A 16,216-nucleotide genomic window follows, 5' to 3' on the forward strand; every position below is an offset into this window, starting at 1 on the left:
CAACAGTCAAAACACATGCTACCAAATGTTCTTTATCAAATATTCTGAGACAGATAAAAATGAGTTCAAGGTAACCACTCAGGAATTAAATGTCCATCAAGAGTCTGTTTCCCTTTGGCCAGCAGCTAACACACCCTCCTTCCCGCTAACTTTTCCTTTCTGGATCCAGTAGCCTCCACGTTTGCTGAAACCAATGGACACATTCTAGTTCTCTATTATTCAACCTCCCAGCCATAGAGCATATGATATCATGTCACTCTCCTGCTTCAAACCTTTCAATGCCTCCTGTTTGTCTTTAGGTAATGTGAAAATGCTTTTCCATGGCCAATGAGGCCCAGCTTCAAGTGGCCCCAGGCAAGCTCTGAGCTTCACCTCCCACCTCACTTATCCCCCCTCACTCACAGAGCTGCAGTTTCCCTGGCCTTCCTCTAATTCTCCAGTGTCTGCAAAGCCTTCCCACCTTGGGACCTTTGCACCTACTCTTCTCATCACCTAGGTTCCCTCCACCCTCCACCAGTCTGACACCTACCTACTTTTGGGATTTTTAGGTAATCCTTCCTTGTAGTTAAGATTCAGTCATTCCTAACCCTGAAAAGTTTGTATTAGGACTTCCCATCATAAACTTTCATAGCACTCTGCAATCCTCATGCACAGCAGCTGCCATAATTATAATTGCTCAAGTTATTTTTGTGTGCCTGTCTGACTAGCTGGAGACATTTTCTCTTAATAAAGGAGAACTAAGTGTTGTGGGCCTAGGTGTGGGTTAAACAGTCCTGTGTGGGACAAGGGAAGGAGGTGACACTTGCTCTAGAACAGGGAGAATGAGAAAAGCCAGGAAATGGGGAAAAATGCCACAATGGGACCTTTACTCGTAAGCCCACAAATCCATAGAAAATCTGCAAACACCACAAAGTAAATGCATTTCTGGTAGAAACCATCAGTGCTGGTGTTGACTTCTACATCCAGGATGATATGGGGTGAAACAGAGACTGCCTTTGAGGATGCAGGACTGTGGAGGTCAAGAGATGCATAAGGAAGCAAACTTTGGGAACTCTGCGAAATCATGGAGAGGGAATAAAGCTGGCAGGCAGCCAAGAATAACTAGATTTCAAAGTATCTGTGTGAGACCATGTCTAGCATGTGGATTTCATGAGTTTAACATCTGTCGCCCTCAGACAGTAAACAATACGAGGGCAAGGACTGTTTGCTTTGTTCTCTGCTCTTGGCCCAGCACACAATGAAGTGTTTGTTACATGGTGGATACCAATAAATACGGGTTGAGTGAATCTCTTCTGCATTTCATTGCCTAGTTTTGACATTTATCACATTTGGTTTGCAGTTCTAAATTTTAAAACAAGAATGATTATTCCAGCTTAAAATATTAAAACTGAAACTTCTTTTTGAAGTTCACATACGTATGCTACAGAGTAGTCCTTTCCTGGTGCTGACGACAGACAACACTATCAACATCAAATCAGACTGCTGCAATATTAATTTATTTGACCCAAAGTGCATCTGACTACTTGTATGGGTAAGACAGGTCATAACAGAGCCAGGTAGCATTCTGACATGATGACAGATGACACTGATGGGAGAATAAGCACTGCCCATGACAACAATCTGAATAGGTATGAGTTTATTCCTGTATACAAATGTATACCCCAAAATGCATATGCATTTGTATATGGGAATGATTTTTTATATCAACTAAACACAAATCTTAGAGAAGAAAAGAAGTCATCCAATTCCCTTCCACACAGGTGAGACACTGTACCTTCTTCTGCCTTTGGCATTATAACCCTCTGAAACCAAAGCCATCTTTTCAAAATAAGACACTATTTTCTTCCTTTACTTGGATTCCAGAACTAGAGAAGGTTTCTAGGAACTAGGCAAGAGGGAGGAGGAAGATGATGGGATTATTTGGGTTCCTTTTTGTCAATGATACTCAATGGGAGAAAATGATTATGTGATTGTTTTATTTTCCCAAGAGACTTAATCCTTAGCATAAAAGAGGTGGGAGTCATGGCAGTTTTGCCTGTGTTAAGGACAGATGCCTCAGATGGGGGAGGTTTGTCAAAGGACCTCTCAAGCAAAGGTAGACAAAAGTGAAAGGCCACCGACTTCAAAGCCATTAAACCCCTATGTTCTCTTCCAATTCTGAGGCATCCTCACTCTTACCATGGCCAGTTTCTCTCCAAAGTGCCCAGGGACACATTTTTGTCCCTCTGTAGCAGCAGTGTCACGAATGTCAGCCTTGTTTCCTACCAGCATGATGGGAACAGTCTCATGGGCTGCATCCTACCAGGAAGAAAAAAAAATGGGGCACACATCAAACACTGGACACATTATGATGACCACAGAACAACAGCAACAGCAATTACCATTTTCCCTTTGCCTCCTTTGTGCCAAATCCTATATAGAGGATATCTTTAAACCTCAAAGTATCTCTAAAAACAGCCATACATTTTCCCATTTACAGAAGAGAAAACTGAAATTCAGAGAGGTTAAATAAGAAGGTATAAGGGTCAGGGCCTGGGTCCAAACTAACTCCATAACCCTTGCCTCTATATAATGCCCCATCCTTAGGTTAATGAAAAGACTAAAAGGCACTGGGATTAATCAATTTTACGGCAAAGGAAACACATATCTGTTAATTTCTTATCTCCAGCACACAGAGCACTACAAGCCAATATAAACTCAAAAGGCATGACCACAGAATCATATTTGGCTGTGCTGCCCACATAATTTTCTACAACTGTTATTTTAAACAATAGTGATCACAAGCCAAGTTCATTATTACAGTTATAAAACACACAGTAATTTTTCAACTATAATGAAACAAAAAGAGAGTTTGGAAGTTCCACACTCACTGCTCTCTGGTTTACAACAAAAGCAAAATATAAAAGTCCTGAAGGTCAACATTTTTCTAAGAAAGAGTCAAGTACCAATCTTTCAAAGTAATGGATTCTAAGATAAGCCTCCCATGTCAGCCTATGCAATTGTCACAGGGTCCCACAGTCACAGTGAAGCTCACAGAATGTGAGATGAGTGTGGCAGAGTCAAGTCTGAGACCCAGCCCTCCACCAGCTGGACCCACTGGCTGTGTGAGGTCAGGCAAGTCTCTGCAGCTTTCCGCTCCAGTCTCCTTGTCTGTAAAATGAAGGACTGAATGAAGGCATATCCCACCTCAGCAGGCTATGATGAGAATACAAGAAGACAACCTGACTAGCACAGAAACACAAGTTTCTGGTTCCTAAATAAGAGAAGTGGTAGCCCTGATGAAAACATGTGGAAATTACTCTTTGCAGTGACTAAAGATACCTGCGTACTCATTGGGTTTGGGGCTATTCCTGATACAGGATCAAAAAACGTGCCTCAACATGAAATCATAATTGACTTCCTTTCTCTTCAGCAACTTTCCTTGGACTGAAGGCTCCAGAGTGTAATAAAATCAAAGGAAGGAAGGGAATGAATGGCCCTCTCCAAAATTAGCTGTTTCGCTCATTAATGCGCTCGTTAATTGTGTTCTTTGATGATCTCAGGATGCAAGGGGCATCACTTGAAAGTTATTAGTCAAATATTCAATTCAGTAAGCCCAAGAATCCAGGCATCTAAATGACTTCTCAAAGCCACAGAGATAAAGGGCACCTGCTTCAAGTCTCGACTTAAATATCTCCTTCACAGCGAGGCTACCTTGAAGAAAACCGCAGCCCACTTCCTTATCGTCAGGCCTTTTAACCTGCTCTTGTTTTATTTCTATAACATTATCACCTTCTAGCATATCATTTCATTTATTGATCTATGTTTGCTGCTTTTCATCTGTCTCCCCCACTAGAACACAAGCTCCATAAGGACAGGGCTCTGTTTTCTTAACAGATATATCCCGAGAACCCAGACTACTACACAGGAACCAGGTAGATACTCAAAAAATAGTTTTGAATGTGTTAAAACTGGGAAGAGATCTTACATCTCAAGTATCTCCATTCAGCTTTTACCCAAATATTCGATCAATAAAATATTCATGATAGATAAACAAATTGCTATAATTTTACTTTATCCATAATTCTATTACAAGATTTTTTAACTCAGCAGTTTTCCATTGAAGTATACCAATTATTAATTCAGAGGGTCTGTTCACCGCTGACAGTCTACAGCTTCTCAATCCTCTGGCTTACCCCAGTGATCACACCATTCATTTCCGCCCATATTTACAGTGGCCATATAAACTGTCCCTGTAGGATTTCCTCAAATTAGAAACAGTAAGCCATGGAGAAACTTCACTGTGCCCATTCTTTTTCTAAGGTGAAAGTCAAATGCCATTAGTAGTATGTAATTTTTCATCCATAACAAACTTAAGAATTCATCTCTTCCATAGTTTTCTTCCTTTTCAGACCATATGAAAATGTGATACCAATGGCGGAAAAGATGTCAACGTGTGAAGCTGCTTTGCAAATTATGGCAGTGGGCCACTCTACATAAGGGTTATTTCACTGTGGCTGATCTTGCCTTTTGTGCCTCCTTTTCTTGAGCATAACCCAAAGATTTTAAATAAAGACTAATCCAAAATGTCAACAATAAAACAGTTTTGTTGTGGATTTTAAACACTAGTATGGATGAGTTGGGGTTATCTGTTATTCTCTGGACTTATTGCTCCATCCCAGGGATCTCCATTTGTTCACTTGAGTAGCCACCGCTCCTCTATGCACTAATTATACCTTGGGATTCCTTTTTATTTGAGATGGGGGTCTCGCTCTGCCACTCAGGCTGGAGTGCAGTAGCACAATCACAGCTTACTGCAGCCTCGACCTCCTAGGGCTCAGGTGATCCTCCCACCTCAGCCTCCCAAGCAGCTGGGACTAGAGGTCCATACTAACATGCCTGGGTAATTTTTGTATTTTTTGTACAGATGGGGTCTCACTGTGTTGCCCAGACTGATCTCAAACTCCTGGGCTCAAACCATCTGCCTGCCTTGACTATCCAAAGTGCTGGAATTATAGTCCTTGGGATTCCTTCTTGATATCAGAGGCTTCTTCAAGTAATCTTCTGCTCACACTGATGCTTTATCAAAACAGCAACCACTGTTGAATCAGGAGGTTCGGTTTGAGCCCCTATTCTATTCCTAACCACTAAATAACTCTAAGCAAGTGCTACCTATGCTTTCTATGCCTCAAGTTTCTCATAAAAACTTAGGATAATACGTTTCTTATTTCATTTCTCAGATGCTAGAGAGATGACTATAACATGGGAAATTTTGTGAAGTAAAAATGTTACATAAATGTAAACATACTTTCACTGTGTTTACAATCATTTTAAGCCATGATAAGTTGGTAGAACAGAGTGCATATTTATCACTGTCAAAGTCTTACTGCCAATTGCAATCAGTCATTTCTCACACTACTTCTTTAGTTAGAAAGAGAACAATAATGCCAGAAGTTAAATTGAGATCAGACAGCAACCAGTCCTCTGTTCAGCCACTACTGCAATTTAATGCCTTCTTAAATTACAGGTAATATACTTAGTTGAAAAGTTGTATTAATATACTTAGTTGAAAAGTTTATTTTTCAAGAGAGCATGCTGAACCATAGCTGGAACTGTAGTGTTATGTTAGTAACTGTTGGCAGCATGCTAAATGGGGTCAAAATCATTTACTTTTAAAAATTATTTACCATGAAACCAGAGGACAGGAATGTTCCTCAGGTGAAAGACATCATCTTATTTAACCACAGAAAGCACAGAAGCTATGCCCATGTTTAAAATATCAATTGGTATTTCGGTAGTACCTTGAGACATCTAAAGATCCCAAATCACTACCAGAATAAGGTTGAGAAGAGAAGAGAGCTCCCATACAATTTGAAACTTGACGCACACTCATATCCAGGTGGTGTTTCACCTGTACTTCCCACGCCCGTGGATGCCCCCACATGCCCCCAACTACACTACACAACCAACCACACCATCTCCTTGTTTGTAATAGCCTCTTCCTAGGCTACCTGGATTTTTCCTTGCTTACGATGGGATTCTGATTTTATCTGTAAGAAAACCTAGAAGTTTTATTCCCCAAAGCTCCCTTCATTAGTGTCCTTGGCTTCAGGGAAATATGCCCAAATCCTGAGGAAGAGATGAATGCCACCAGTTCTGCCTGTAGCATCCAATTCTTCCTGATGGCTTGGATCAATGGTTCCTAATCAAGTTCATTCTGACAAAGAAGAGAGACAGCATTTTCCAAGATGGCCTAAAACTTCCTCGTGTAATTTTCTGTTTCTCCATTATGATTTCTTACCTCAATCATATCTACCCATTCTCGTATGTTAAGAAAGCTTTTCTCACATGTAACATCATACAGCAGCAAAACACCATCTGCCTTTCTGAAGTAAGACTTGGCAATACTTCTGAATCTGAGAAAGAGAAAACCACATCATCGGTCAGTTTGTGTTGCCTCATTCTTCTTCTCTTTTATGCTCATTTTTTTCTCATCTTCTAAAATCAACACCAGTTGAGAAGACTCTAACTGCAATATATGACTGAGACATAGGCATTTCAAAGGTCTCGAATGACCCAATGAAAGGTAACATGATGAGAATCTGGGTGACCGACTTAGAAAATCCAATCCTTCTCTCTACCAAACAACCCCAAGAATGTCTACAATCCCCAGAGCACAACCAGGGCAAGGTTGAGAGCACAGTTTCCAAAAATTTCAACCTCAGCAACAAGCTACCAGAACCCACATGTGGGACACAGAGGAGGCTGGAAGGAGATACGAACTAGAGAATACTTCTTTTTGGTGGTGGTGGTGGTTAGGGAGTATTGTGGGTGGGTGGAGGAACTACCAGTGTGGAACGCTGTAACATACCAGGACTTTACATACATGGGGGTCAGGGGATTCACCGTGGGAAGAGAACACCTCAACACACATGCCCTAACTCGAAACCCAGTGCAATATTTTATAAGTATTTTAAATACAGTCATGTCAACCACAAATATTTTTTATATGTTGAAATTCCCAATCTGCTAGAGAATATGAGCACCATGGGGGCAGGTATTTGTGCCTGTCTGTTCACCACTGAATCTTAGCATGCTGAATAATGCCTGGTACAGAGGCAGGCACCCCATACTTACAGGTTGAACAATTGAATGGATTTTGTTCCCAAGGAGTTAAACAAGATTAAAATCTGTGCTTAATGCTCTGCTTATCGGTAATGAATGCAAGGTAAGGTGCCATCACCAGATGCAAGTCTGCTATGCGGTTTGTGCCTCTGCCCTTAATCAAGGGGAGCTGACTGGTTCTCTTCTCCATCATTTATTGTTCTACAGCCAGGGAGTTCCTCAGGCTGTCACTGCACTCAAAAATGCTGCCTCTCATGTTAGCAAAGAACACTCTCTGTCTCAACTGAACATTGGCTCAAAAGAAGCTTAAAGATCCTCTTCTCACAGGAGTCATAGGTAAATGAAGGAGATGTGCGAGAATATAAGCATTTTGAAGTTATAATACACTTTATAATTATACATGTAATTATGCATATAATTATAAAGTATGTTATAATTATAGAATTGTGAGTATGAAGAACATCAAGTGGCCTGCAACGCTTGTTAATGCAAACCCAGGATAGCCCATAGCGCTGCGGAATGCACTTGCCTCTCCTGACCAGCTGTATCCCAGAGCTGCAGAACTGTTCGTTCTCCATCCACAATGAGGGTTTTCATTTGGAAATCAACTCCTGAAAAGGAATGTGAGAGTGGAGAGCATGATGTAAATAATTCCATTGGCTTTTTACTTTCAAGCCTTCTTTAGATGAGGCAAAAGCCAATAATACACAGCTCAGCCAGGGAGGGAGGAATGAACATGACCTTTAAGGAGAGTGACCTTCAAATAGGAATGAAAAGTCAGACCACATGTGTGTGCAGAGGCACCATCTGCAGGTTGGCTGACTTGGGGAATGATTTAATTTATGAGCCAAGGGAAAAATCTGTTTTATTTTCCCTGATGACTGGATGAACTCAGTCATATTTGTGTGTGTGTGTGTGTGTGTGTGGGTGTGGGTGTGTGTACATGTGTGTATGAGTGGGCATGCATGAATGTGCAGGTGTATACGTGTGTGTATGTATATGTGTAGGTGCAGATACGTGTTTTGTGTATATGCATGTATGTATATGTATATGTAGGTATATGTGTATAAAGGTATGTATATCTAAACATGTATACATATGCGTGTGTATATATACACACGTTAGTGCACACACACATTTACATGCATCATGGTCTCTGACAACTGAACCAAATACTGTATGTAGTCTTTTTATGAATCAAATTGAAGTAAACTTTCAGCTTTGTTACGTTGAAGAGTGTATCAGAGAACCATAAATTTACAAAGACACTCATTGTGAAGAGGACAATCAGTCTGTTCTAACATTTCGGGTGATCAAAATAAGAACTCTTTAGACGAAGAAGAAAAATAAATGATAATTTGCATATCTTCAACTCCTTTTACTGATTATTATGCAAATTTGGGAAATCAGGATACTACTTGTTCTATTGTTCTGTTGTGAAGGTGGGGAACGGAGCATATATCTGGCTATGATTTTGACCATAATGACAAAGTGGCAATCCATACTGTCACTTTGTCAACATCAAATACTTCAGCAGAAAGGGTTTTCCTGGCCACCCTGTGTAAAACCGCACCTCTCCCTAAACTTCTTTTTTGTACCTTTTCCCTCCACTGGGATGTAAGTGCAGTGCAGGCTGGGATTGTCAGCCTTCTTCATGGTGTATCGTTTGTACCTACAACAGCATCTTGTTTTTAGTGGGACTCAGGAAATACAGGCTGAATAAATGAATCTGATATCTCAGGCTCTAAATTTGATTCAGTTCATCTGATTGGCTAAGCAGATATCTCTTTCTTTTTTTTTTTTTTTTTTTGTGGCAGGGTCTCACTCTATCACCCAGGCTGAAGTGCAGTGGTGTGATCTCGGCTCACTGCAACCTCTGCCTCCCAGGTTCAAGCGACTCTCCAGCCTCAGCCTCCCGAGTTGCTGGGACAACCAGCACCCACCAGCAGCCCAACTAATTTTTGTATTTTTGGTAGAGATGGGGTTTCGCCATGTTGGCCAGGCTGGTCTTGAACTCCTGACCTCAAGTGATCTGCCTGGCTCAGCCTCCCAAAGTGCTGGGATTACAGGCATGAACCACCGCACCCAGCCAGATATCTCTGTCATTTTAATCTTCCTTTCCTAAAAGCAGGCCTTGGCCAAAACAAGAAGGACGTTTCCATAGACTAGGACACACACACACACACACACACACACACACACATTTATATATGTGTGCATACACAGAGAAAGAGAAAACTGTTTAACTGAGCATCTGTGTATGTAATCCCTGAAGAAGAGAAAATCAAGCTAAGGAAGGTCATTTTCCCATTATCAACCGAAATACGAGCCATACCCAGGGTGGCGCTTATATTTTCTCGAAATTCATTCTTGCAAAGTCTCATGAGGAAACTAGACTTCCCCACTGCAGCGTCCCCAGCAAGTACAATCTTGTAAGCCTTCTGTGAGCTAAAAGATTTAGCGTTGTCATCTACCAGGTCTGTCTGGGGGGAAAAGCCACAGTGAATGATAACGGTATTGCCAGTTTTCATCCTAATAAGTAACACTGCACAGAAAATAAGCAGTGTTCATGAATAGGAGTGTCTCGGAGACCACCTACCTGGGGGGAGAGTGCTGAGATGGGCTTTCTTGATGAACTAACAATGCTGCCTTCACTAACAGACCCTTGGGGTTTCCAGTCTAAGACAGAAGCCACATCTTCTAAACCAAATGTCTCTTCATCCCTTATGTCAGGAACCTATTTTTTAAAAAATGTCAGCAGTTAAATTAAAAAATGTCAGCAGTTAAAATACAAAGTCTAAAATGTATACATTATGGATTAAAAAGAAGAAAACTATGCAGCTAAATCAACAGTCAATGCTATTAATATTAGGGAATAGAGTGACACTGAATGGCAATCTATGAGAATTTCTCCCTAACTCTGTGGAGGAAAAAGCATTTTACTAACTATGCTTTACATTTATGACCTTTAAAACAGATTTCCATGACAGATAGAAGGCAAATAAGGTGACAGATTTCAATCACGTAGAAGGCCTAGGAGAGCAGTGGTTTCTGGGGCTTACATCTGTGTCTGAAGCATCACCTCCAAAGCTCTCCTGCACCCCGTGTGACCTCTGAAATCCCCTCTGGTGCTTGTATTCCACTTCTGAGTCATACTCATTGGGATCTCTCAAGGTAGACAAGCCGCTGTCGAAGCAGCTTTCAGGCAGGCTGTCAACTTCACAACTTGTCCTCTGCAGAGGATCACAGAGGGCCAGGGAGTCACAGTCCTCATCCACATAGGAAGAGCGGGATGACCTGGTAATAAAGGGGAAGACCAATTTACCTGAGGGCTGGAAATGCTCAAGAACATACAGTCAATAGACCACATGCTATTAGATGGAATCAAGTAGGCCGACTGTGGCTAAGAGCCGCAGTGTTATTTCATGATTAGGCATTAGGGGAAATAAAATGCTCAAAGCACCATCAGTTCATTCTATGCAGCAATCAGTTAAGATAAAGACCCTTATATCAAACACTTAACAAACAAAGCTATTAAAAAAATCATGTTCTTTATTTCCTGATACAAAAAGAATTAGAGTACCTAAGACATAAACACAATCTCAAGTTGTATTCATAAAAATGTATGCAGAATATATGAGCTTTTTTACTCTAAGGTGGTCAGACCATATTCTCAACATTGTGTCCATTTCTGGAAACATCTCTACTTAAAAGGGCTGCTGAGAGCCCAAACAGAAAAGGCAACCACAATGTCAGACTCAAGACCCTCAGAGCTGAAAAATAAGATTCAGTGTACTCAACTTAACTCTTAATGGTTTCTCTCTTCAAATACTTGAAGAGCTGATACATGAAGAAGACCACATCCTCTCAGGTTGCACAAGACAAAATAAGATAAGCTTTTCTGGGTGTCATATTTCTAATCAACATGGCAAAAAATGATAGGCAATTAGAAACCTCTGATGAAAATAAGCAATTAGAAACATGACTGGAATGTATGATTTGACACGTAAGTTTTCTGCCACTAAATGTTGACACACCGTCTGGAAACACCCCTCTGGGAGATGTTTCATAGGGAGGGAGGTGCCTCAGATAAAGGCTGGAACTCCTGACTTCTATAGATCTTACCATTAGTGAAACTCTGAAGATTTTATAAGTGAGGGAGAAATTCACATCGAATAAGAGAATCATAAGAAACTGTATACATTCCTGTTTACTTTAGCTTTTCCATTTGATTTCCATGAGAATCTAAGTTTACCAATTATGGTTATGACTTATTTACCACCCACTACACCCTGGGCACCATCCTACCAATCTGCTTACACGAATCATTGGAAAGGGAGAATGGGCACGATACATAGGTCTTCAGATATGAGAAACAAGAAGTGGATATGCTTAGATGAGAGAAGGTAAGCTTAATATAATTAAGTATGAGCCATGTAAATCTGAGAAGTCAAAAGTATTTTTATGCCATTAGCAAATGTTTAAAATTAATTAAAAAGATGATTTAACTAACTTTCTCTCTCTCAATACTGCTCAATTACAAAGTCTTTATTCTGAGCCAAGAATTTTATATCATAACTCAATCTATATAGCTAGCTAGGTGTGTGCATGTGTGCGTGTGTGTGTTAATATACTGTTAATAACAATAACAATAAAATATATTGTTAATATATTTTAATATTAATTTATTTATTGTTAATATATACTATTAATAACAATAACAATGAAAATATATTGCCAATATATTATTGCATTATTTATAAAACTCTCCTTCCGAAACTGATTTTAGGTCCATCTATAAAGTACATAAGAAAACCATTCTAATTATAATATACTACAAACTACTTCAGTTCCATGTCTTCATTACTGGTTATGATTTATTTTAAGCCTACTTGTATTTTGACAAGGAGCAAAGAAAACATGAAGTCCTGAATTAAGAATTCACCTGAATAAACATCTAGACTCTAAATTGAAAATATAGGCACACTCAGCATTCTGGCAATATACTCATGTAACAAATCTGTGCATGTACCCCCTGAATCTAAAATAAAAGTTGAAAATTTTTAAAAGTAAAAATAAAAACATAGGTACAGGTCAAACTTTCTCAAACTCAATTGAACTGCATATCCTTTTCAAAATCAACCATCTTGCCAACACTCAATAATTTCATTATAATTAACTATGTAAAAGTACAAAACAAATTAAATCTTTGTTAGAGTTCTTGCAAAGAACAAAGCCAAAATAAATTTTAAAGTTAAAACCAAACAAAGCTATAAAAACAATACAATTTTATTGTACATCTAATCTGATGTACAACATGCTTTTATTACATTTTTATATTAGCATCAAAAAGAAAATAAAATGTTATCTTCTTATGTCAAAATAATCACCCCCCCCCCCACACAAACACCCAGAAAGGGCATGGTGTTGAGGCTACGGTGGCCTCTCATTACAGCTCAAGGAGGTAGGCACATGAGTGCTACGTCACTCAAACATGCTGGGGACGTGATGACTTTGTCCCCTAGAATCTTTCGTTGATGAGCTCTACTCCAGTTCTTATGAGGCTTTCACGGTGTCTAATCTTTCCAAAATGAATCATGGTGAAATTTCTGAAATACTTTTCAGTTGTATACCTTTCCCCCCAATTTGCTTAGAATCAGTTTTAAATATTAGTCAAAAATGACATCACACCTACACATTTTCAAAAATCGATTATTTCTCAATAACAGAATAGTCAGCCATCTATAAATCAAGCCATTAAATTTTTTTATTGAGCTAATCAGTGAACAGCAGAAACCACTTAAACCTGATAGAATTTTCTTAAAAATAATCACCAATAAGCCTTCGTAACAGGTCTTCCTAAATGGCAACCTGACCATTTCTAACACCAGGATGTTAAGTACATTATTCTTTTTACCAAAAGTACCCAAATGAAAAGGGGATGGACGCGAATCTGAAAGTCACAAAGAAATAGAGACTTGGAAACTTTTTGTTTATGCTTTCACTTCTAATTTCAAATTTTTGACATATTACAAAATTAACTAGCAGCACTGGACATATGTGTATAAACATACACATACACTCATGTACTCTCTAAGTGATGACTAGGTCCCAAGTAAAACAAGGCCTAATATTTCAGTTCATTTGATTAAACACAAGGCTAAATTCTAACTTTTGGCAAGCCTCTGTGACTCCTTCAATACAGTAGCTATTTTACAAGGATCTACTAGCGATATTTATATTTGCTTTGAGAGTTTCCCTTTTCTGCAACATAGCTCATATAATATTATGCTGAGCTATTAAATATTTACAGATCATGCCAATAGTTTCAACATTATACACCAGAAACACTGCAGCATCATATACTATAATTCTGCTGGTTTCCCTGAAACATCTCTTATTGAGTCTGCTTCTAAGAAACAAGACATGATTAGAGATGAGGTAATGATGAGCATATATAAAACTAACTCATAACATCTTCAGGAAATAACTTTGCCCTCTCTGAAACACTTTTAATTTTTACATGATTCATGTTTCAGAACTTTTAACATCATAGAAAATATAAATTAGTGACCAAAGTATATTCTATTATTTTAATCCACCTCCAAGGAAATTTACTTTCCTTTTAACTGTGATTCTGAACTTGAACAGAAAGTTAGGACGAGTTAACATACCTGTCATAGCCTAGAGGTTGAGGGGAATGACCAATGAATTTGGGACTGCTTCTAGAAATTGTATTCCCTGGTGAGATATTATTTATATGCTGTAATATAGAAGTAATTATTTGTTAGTTCATGTAATTTTCATGTAAACATTTTATATACACATAGGTACACACAAACCCATTTTTTAAAACTGTAGCACACTACTCAAACTTCTAATGTAACTAAAAGTTTGTTACACTACCTGAGCAAATGTGAGCAAAAAATCAAGGGAAACATTGCAACGAAGATGCCTGCCATTGTACGCTCTCCTCCTCATCCTATCTTACGTCCAAACCCTACTGCACATTCCATAAAGGAGTACTATGGTTCCCCACTTTGCCAGGATCCTGCCAGGATCCTGCAACTCAACTTCCTTGAATGTGTCTCTTCTTGAACCACAATTTGGCTTAGTGACTGACTCCTCCATATCCCAATACGACCCTGGAATCTTACACATGAAGCTGACTTCCAAAAGCGGGATAAGAGGTCTTATGACAAATGCAGTCTGGGAGAGGTCCTTAAAGTTCCAAATGAGCTAAGCTGATTTCTGTAGGAGGGTTTGAAATCCAAGGCTCCCATTCTGAGCATCTCACTGGCATAAAGAATACTCACAAGTCTAAACTCTTTCAGGACAAAGATCCCATCTTACACACCTATCTCTAGATTCCTAGAACATCTATAAAAAGAGTTGGTTAACATTGAGACACTTATTTCTTCAGAGGAGTAGCATATTTTTTAATTTGGAAAAATGCTGCCTCATTTTATGGAAAGATCTTCTCATTATTATAAGGACTTACTTGATGCTCTCCTTTAAGAAATTACATTATTTTCATCAACACCAAAATACTCCACCACTAGAAAGAATGAAATACATGGTAAAACTATGTGGCTTACCAAAGATCTGTTGAACTTGCTATAACTGTTTTCAAGGGCACTTCTAAGGCCATCATTACTGTCATGTAGCTTCCGGTTAGCTGTTCTGCAGGGTAAAGAAACAAGCAGAAAGAGAGACAAGGAAAGTATCACTGGGGGTCACTGTCATCACTTTCTTTTCTAGCTGTAACATTCAGAATGTGGAATAGCTTATCATCTTCTGCAACTTTCCACCACTTCCTTTCAAACCTCAAAAACTGAGATAATTCATTACTTAAAGTACAAGAACTAAATCGATTACTCCTCTCTCTTTAAAAGTCTCAGGGCCTTGCAGGAATCAACTGTCTATGCTGTGGAACTCACTCTTCCTTCAGGTAGCCCCGCTGATTGAACAGATTTCATGCAGGTCTTTCAAAGCTCCCTCAATGCCTGAACCTGGCCAGCCAGTTCCCACATTTCAGAGGTCAGGGATGAACACAGTGTGTTATATCAGGCTTCATGCTCCTGGCAGCTCCTGCATTCTATGCACAGCCTGGCACTGTTCCACCAGGTACCGTCGTGTAGCAGGTAAACACTTGGGTGATGATCTCAGTCAGGTCTGGGTTCAAATCCTAACTCTTATTTCCATATGACTTAACAGAAGTCATTCAAGCTGTCAGAGCTTCAGCGCCCTCTTATACAGCAAAGCTATGATTCCACAGCTCCTACACCACAGAGTGGCTAACCTTCCCCAGCTTAAGGCTGGTTCACCCTTCGCATCTTAGCTCAATCCTCACTTCCTCCAGAACACTTCCTTGACCTTCTTTGATAGGCCAAAGCTCCCCTTAGGGGACATGTACCTTTCTTTTGCTGCATCTCTCTTGTTTGGCCTTTTATATTTATTTCTATGATTATTGATCCATTTCTGTCTTCTTCCCCTAAACTAGCCCCATAAGGGGAAAGAGATTTTTCACCCACTTCCCACTCTATCCTTTGCTCCTGGCATACCTGGCCTGTAAGAGGTGCTGACAAATCTGTTGAATGAATGAATAAATAAAATAACTTGAAGGATTACTGAAATACATGAACTCTACAACTGCCACAGGTGAGACTTAATAAGCATTCAAAAATGGTGAAAAACAAAAAGGTCAAACCTGACCTGACTTCATTGAGGGGAACTGAAACCAGAAGACAATGCAGCATGGGTGGAAAAGAAAGGGGAAGGAGAGGGGTAGGTTTTGTGGGGAAGACCCTCAGAGGATGGAACTGCTATAACCTAGTCATAAAGCTGACAGAGTGGGTATATTTCTACTTGGGGAGAGGGAAAAAAACCTAAGAAAAATATACTTCTAAGTAAACAAAACAAACTGAGAAAGAATTGTGGAGGCAGAACCCTGTGGCCCCACTAACAAGAGAAGCCTCAAAAACTCGTGGTACGGGCCGGGCGCGGTGGCTCATGCCTGTAATCCCAGCACTTTGGGAGGCCGAGGCGGGCGGATCACGAAGTCAGGAGATCGAGACCATCCTGGCTAACAAGGTAAAACGTCGTCTCTACT

General features: G+C 39.7%; 1 protein-coding gene across 2 annotated transcripts in view; it reads right to left on the reverse strand.

Moving 5' to 3' along the window:
• Positions 1–16,216, reverse strand: part of RASEF (RAS and EF-hand domain containing) — a 77,634-nt gene that overhangs the window by 11,209 nt on the left and 50,209 nt on the right. For both annotated transcript variants that reach the window (XM_055350844.2, XM_019032994.4), the window contains 8 exons: positions 14,703–14,787; positions 13,779–13,867; positions 10,167–10,401; positions 9,704–9,841; positions 9,440–9,587; positions 7,634–7,715; positions 6,281–6,395; positions 2,179–2,298 (listed from right to left, as the gene is read on the reverse strand). In XM_055350844.2, the coding sequence (XP_055206819.2) occupies positions 2,179–2,298; positions 6,281–6,395; positions 7,634–7,715; positions 9,440–9,587; positions 9,704–9,841; positions 10,167–10,401; positions 13,779–13,867; positions 14,703–14,787 (1,012 nt within the window). The remainder of the gene's footprint in view (positions 1–2,178; positions 2,299–6,280; positions 6,396–7,633; positions 7,716–9,439; positions 9,588–9,703; positions 9,842–10,166; positions 10,402–13,778; positions 13,868–14,702; positions 14,788–16,216) is intronic.

This window comes from Gorilla gorilla, chromosome 13 (assembly GCF_029281585.2).
Source record: "Gorilla gorilla gorilla isolate KB3781 chromosome 13, NHGRI_mGorGor1-v2.1_pri, whole genome shotgun sequence".
Lineage (NCBI taxonomy): Eukaryota > Metazoa > Chordata > Mammalia > Primates > Hominidae > Gorilla > Gorilla gorilla.